Consider the following 5756-nt stretch of genomic DNA (forward strand, 5'->3'; position numbering starts at 1 on the left):
TATATGAGGTACTTAGTCAAAATCATAGGGACAGAAATTATAATGGTGGTTGTCAGAGGCTGGGGAAAGGGAGAATGGGGAGCTATTTAATAGGCACAGTTTCAGTTTTACAAGATGAGGACAGTTCTGGGGATGGATATGTGAGTATATTTAATATCCTGTACACCTAAAAATGGTTAAGATGGTAAATTTTGTCATGTGTATTTTATTTTATTTTATTTTATTTGAGAGAGAGAGCATGAGCAGAGGAGAGGAGCAGAGAGAGAATCTCAAGCAGGCTCTACACTCTGCACGGAGCCCAACTCAGGACTCAATCCCACAACCCTGGGATCACGACTTAAGCTGAAATCAAGAGTCAGATGCTCATCCAACTAAGCCACCCAGGCAACACCCTTTTTTCAAACACGAGAAAACCAAATTTATTTTTTTAATGCTTATTTAGTTTGAGAGAGAGTGTGAGCAGGGGAGAGGCAGAGAGAGAGAATCCCAAGCAGGCTCCACACCGTCAGCACAGAGCCCGAACTCACAAACCATGAGATCATGACCTGAGTGGAAATCAAGAGTCAGACACTTAACCGACTGAGCCACCCAGGCGCCCCTATTTTATTTTAAAATTTTATTTATTCAGGTCATCTCTATACCATCATGGGGCTCAAACTCACAACCCCAAGATCAAAAGTCACAGGCTCTTCTGATAGAGCCAGCCAAGTGCTCTAGAAACCATTTAAAAGCGTGCATATGTACATAGGTAATCAGATACGGAAATTCTCTGGTGTTGCTAATCTTTTTCATCTTTGTCGATTTGGTAGTCAAAAAATAGCATTCCATTTTGTTTATTAATGAAACTGGGCATTTTTTCATGTTTGTAGCCACTTTTATTTCTTGTACTAACTTCTGGGTTATTTACCTTTTTCTTAGTAACTTGGAAGACTGCTTCATGTGAGGTTGGTACTTTGCCATATGTGTTGGGTATTTCAGTTAAAACAAGGTTTTCAACAACTGCATATTTCACCTCAACAGTAATTCTTACTTAAGATATTTTGTTTTCACTTTTCCCATTACAAAAAACACCATGATGACCATCCTTTATGGATACCCATATTTTTTTAGGAAAATTTGCCAGAAGTGGGGTTTCTTGGGTCACAGATATGCACATTAAAGATTTTAATACATAGGTACTAAATATCCTTCAGGAAAACGGTGCCACTGCACATGCACTTTCTTACAGTACAAGTTCCATATGTATTTGATACAAAATGGCATTTACAAGGGGCACCTGGGTGGCTCAGTCAGGGAAGTGTCCCACTCTTGATTTCAGCTCAGGTCACAATCTTGCATTTCGTTAGTTTGAGCTCCACGTCAAGCTCCTCGATGACAGTGAGGAGTCTGTTGGGATTCTGTCTCTCCCCCCCCCCCCCCCCTTTGCCCTTCCCTTTCTCTCTCTCAAAATAAATATGCTTAAAAAGTGGCATTTACAATATCTCTTGTAGTTCAAGCCTGTTAGCCACCACATGCCTGGTTGCACCTACCACAGTGCCTCACACACAGTGGCCACCCAAATATTTGTTGAATGAATGACTGTACTATGTTCCTTGAACCTCTTCCTCCCATCCCTACTGCTCCATAGCCTGCCAGCAGAATCTTCTGGTTCTCCAGGTCCTTAAGCATCCCCCCATGTCTCTCTGCCAGCAGTTGTGTCCACGAGCCAGGATCTGTGACTGTTAACTACATTTAAATGTTTCTTTGAGAGAGCGAGAGAAGAGAGAGGGGGAGGGCAGAGAGAGGGAGAGAATCCTAAGCAGGCTGTCAGCACAGAGCCCAACACGGGGCTCAATCTCATGAACCGTGAGATCATGACCTGAGCCAAATTCAAGAGTTGGACGCTTAACCGATTGAGCCACCCAGGTGCCCCTTAACCTGCATTTAACAACTCATTTAATACTCACAAAGAACCCACACAGAAGGTACCTCCATGAATCCCATATTCCAGACCAGGAAACTGAAGCTCAAAGAGGTCAGGTGCCTTGCCCTTGGTTCACACAGCTAGAACTGGTAGAGTGAGGATTCAAACCTATCAAGGAAGCACCATGATAAACCAAACTCATTAGAGAGGGGAACTCTGGCAGGAAGGTCAGAGTTCTGGTCCAACTTCAGCATCAGAAGATGGGCTGTGGCCCAGAGAGGTATGCCAACTTGTCCAAAGACACTCAGCAAATTAAAGGCAGAATGGAGAGACCCAGGGGCAGGGAATGGCCCCAAACCCTCAGGGCAGGGTTTTTTCCTACAGCTGAATCCACTGCTTCCCTATGGTTAAGCCAGTCAGTTCACCCCCATGAGATTTTAGAATGGAATTTTAAATCTTAAATAGAATTTAAAAATTTAATTTTGGGGGTGCCTGGGTGGCTCAGTTGGTTAAGTACCTAACTCTTGGTTTCGGCTCAGGTCATGATCTCACGGTTCATGAGTTTAAGCCCTGCAAGGGGCTTGCTGCTGTCAGCACAGAGACCACTTTGGATCCCCTGTATCCCTCTCTTTCTGCACCTTCCCCGCTCATGTGCTCTCTGAAAAATGAATAAACATTTAAAAAATAAACATTATTATTTTTTAAATGTTTATTCATTTTTGAGAGACAGAGACAGAATGTGAGTGGGGAAGGGGCAGAGAGGGAGACACAGAATCTGAAGCAGGCTCCACACTCTGAGCAGTCACCGTAAGAGCCTGACATAGGGCTCAAACTCACGAACCACAAGATCATGACCTGAGATCATGATCTCAGATGCTCAACCGACTGAGCCACCTAGGTGCCCCCAAACTAAAATGGAATTACTGGGGCACCTGGCTGACTTAGTTGGTAGAGCATGCAACTCTTTTTTCAAGTTTTTTTTTTTTTTTCAACGTTTATTTATTTTGGGGACAGAGAGAGACAGAGCATGAACGGGGGAGGGGCAAAGAGAGAGGGAGACACAGAATCGGAAACAGGCTCCAGGCTCTGAGCCATCAGCCCAGAGCCTGACGCGGGGCTCGAACTCACGGACCGCGAGATCTTGACCTGGCTGAAGTCAGACGCTTAACCGACTGCGCCACCCAGGCGCCCCTCAAGTTTTATTTATTTAAGTAATCTCTACAACCAACACAGGACTCGAACTCAACTCCTAGATCAAGAGCTGCATGCTCCACCAATTGAGCCAGCCAGGTGCCCCAAGCATGCGACTCTTGAGCTCAGGGTTGTGAATTTGAGCCCCACACTGGATGTAGAGCTTACATTAAAAAAAAAAAAGAGTGGAATTACTGATTTAGAAGCAAAAGTGGAAAGTAACACCTCCAATTATAGTTCATGTTTTGCAAACCAGAGTTCTTTGGAAGTTAACGGGGAATCCGAAATAATGGAACTTGCCCTTCAGATGTCTGCAGAGGACTCTGGTCTCAATCAATAAGTGAAGATCGGGTAGAGTTAACAAAGCACTAGATGCAGATGCATGTCTCAAGGACAATTTACATTTATTTGCTGATGACTGATTAAACATGCTTCAAACACAGCAGAAGTTAAAGAGTCTGTCAGGTGAAGCCACTTCTTGCCAACAGCTAAAGGTGGTCGGTGAAGAGTAATCTGAGCATCATCTTCAAGCTGAGGCCCTGGTTCTGGGCAAACAGCTGGTGGATGGACCTGGTCCTTTTGGCTTGGGTAGGGGTCTCCGGGGAACTACTTATTCTCATACTTGTGCTTGATGTGTTTCCACAGCTTCTGCATTTTAAAGACAAAAGTCACAAACTTTTAGTTTTCTCTCATTTTGCAGCTACTCCCACTGTCCTGGTCTCTAAAACAAGCTTGAGAAAAACATATACCACGTCTGGACAGTTGGGGTGGGCAAAACGGAAGCGACGCTAGGCTTGACGCACATTCCCAACACTTGCAAAATGCGTTGATGTTATCAATTGCCATGTAAAATTAAGTGGGAGAGGATGATCCTTCTTTTACAGGAAATTGAGGTAACTGCTCAAAAGCACACAATTAAGGAACAGAGCCCAGAAGATGCCTTATTTCCTTAACTCCCAGGTATTATTCAAGAGATCTAAATGCATAGGCCCAAATAATTCACACTGCATCATTTTTTAGTTCCTTAAACATATTATTCTTGGGTCAGGAGCTAGTTGGATTCTCATTCCTAAAAGCACAGATTGATGTTTTGATAGCATTCTTAAATGCTGTTCCCAAACATTGAAAATGGCCAGCAGAACTGCTTTCAGGAGATGGAACAGTGGCAACACTTTCATAGGGACAGAAAGTTGTCCAGGCCACAGGCGGACAGCATTAGTGGGCAGAGTCTTCCTGGGCCGTAAGGTCAGACAGCTCTGAATTAAAACCACAAGTGAATGGTGAAACAGGGCTATCCGTAGGAGACCTTCCCTAGTATAAGCCACAATTTAATGATATAAAGCGTGTACAGCATCTAGCACACTGTTGGCACACAATGAGTCTAAAAGGTGTGGTCATTCCCTACCTACATTCTCCTGAGGAATGTCACAAACGTTATTTTTTTGATGCACCACCTACCAGGTACTGTGACACCTTGCAAGTATCTCACATAATCCTCACAGTAATTCTCTACTGTAGTTACTGTTATTAACATCTCTATATTACAGATAAAAATGAAGTTCATAGAGGCTAAGAAACTCCCCCAAATGAATGCCACAGTTATCAAGTGACAAGGCCCAGTATTCCCATCCAGGGCTCTGATTTCATATTCCCATCTCCTAACCATTATGACTACCATAATGCCTGCGTGGGAAGCCTTTGGGAAGTGAAGAGTGCTGTCTTTCAGATAGGCCTTTTCAAGGCCAGCCACAGTATCTAAGGCGATGTCCTTTTCAGGACACTTGCCCGCTCAAATCTGCCCTTGAAACCCTCAGAGGAGACAATGGGTCCGGGTTCTAGCCCTGACTCACCACTGACTTCTGATTGGGGTAGCACTAGTAAGACCTCTGCTCTCACTAGGCTTTAGTTTCTACTTCTGCAAATGGACAAATGGGGATGTGATATCAAAACTTACAACCCCTCCCCACCCCCCACCCCCCGCCAAAGGATCTACTGACCTCATTTAATGTTTTGGTATTCACATCTGGTGGAGAGAACATACGGCAGTCGACCGACATAAGGCGCCCATGGGTTTCCCCCCTCTTAGTAAGGAAGACTGAGTCCCAACCCATCTCCACTCCCAGTCACCCCTCAGGTGGGCCCAAGGTCAGGAATGGCCCAGTCCCTCACCCCCTCGTTGATGTGTTCGTAGATCGCGTCCGCGCCTTGATCGAAGGCGCGCTCGAAGAACAAAGCGCCCACGGCGATGGTGAGGGCGAAAGTGGAGGTCCTGCGGAACAACAGGGAGTATAGCCTCGCAGTAAACGTCGGGGCCGCCATCTTTCTCCACTGTGGAGCCCGCGCCTGCGCCGCGGCCGACCATGGTCTCCACAAGCCCTCGGCGTGCAACACTTTATGGGATATGTAGTTTTTCTGAATCTCAGTGCTTGTCGTTTTGAACAACAGAGGTAAGTGATGGCTTGCGGGGGAGAAAAGTCTCATAGGATTCAGATTAAGGCAGCCCAGATAGTGCGGTAAGATTTTTTTACCCATTTTTTCTCTTCAATAATCTCTTGCCGATTGAATACCTCGAACTACAACACCCAGAAGCTTTCGCGCTTCCGTTACCTCTCCCACCACCTGCGGCGTCTCAGCTATGATTCCCAAAGGTTTCTGGGAAGGG

General features: G+C 45.3%; 1 protein-coding gene across 2 annotated transcripts; it reads right to left on the reverse strand.

Moving 5' to 3' along the window:
* Window positions 1–3481: 3481 nt before the first annotated feature.
* Window positions 3482–5717, reverse strand: LOC125148798 (cytochrome b-c1 complex subunit 9). Of its 2 annotated transcripts, XM_047827077.1 has the most exons (3): window positions 5264–5717; window positions 5092–5117; window positions 3482–3742 (listed from the first exon to the last, which is right to left on the reverse strand). In XM_047827077.1, exons 1-2 carry the CDS (start codon window positions 5624–5626, stop codon window positions 5112–5114), a joined length of 369 nt encoding a protein of 122 aa, XP_047683033.1. In that variant the 5' UTR covers window positions 5627–5717; the 3' UTR covers window positions 3482–3742; window positions 5092–5111. The 2 variants fall into 2 exon arrangements, with proteins under 2 accessions (XP_047683033.1, XP_047683032.1); XM_047827076.1 differs by lacking the exon at window positions 5092–5117 and having other exon boundaries at window positions 5264–5450.
* Window positions 5718–5756: the final 39 nt, after the last annotated feature.

This window comes from Prionailurus viverrinus, chromosome D3 (genome assembly GCF_022837055.1).
Source record: "Prionailurus viverrinus isolate Anna chromosome D3, UM_Priviv_1.0, whole genome shotgun sequence".
Taxonomy (NCBI): domain Eukaryota; kingdom Metazoa; phylum Chordata; class Mammalia; order Carnivora; family Felidae; genus Prionailurus; species Prionailurus viverrinus.

Coding starts and splice junctions, on each gene's coding strand:
- LOC125148798 (XM_047827077.1), bottom strand. CDS start 5,626: ATGGGTAAAAAAATCTTACCGCACTATCTGGGCTGCCTTAATCTGAAT.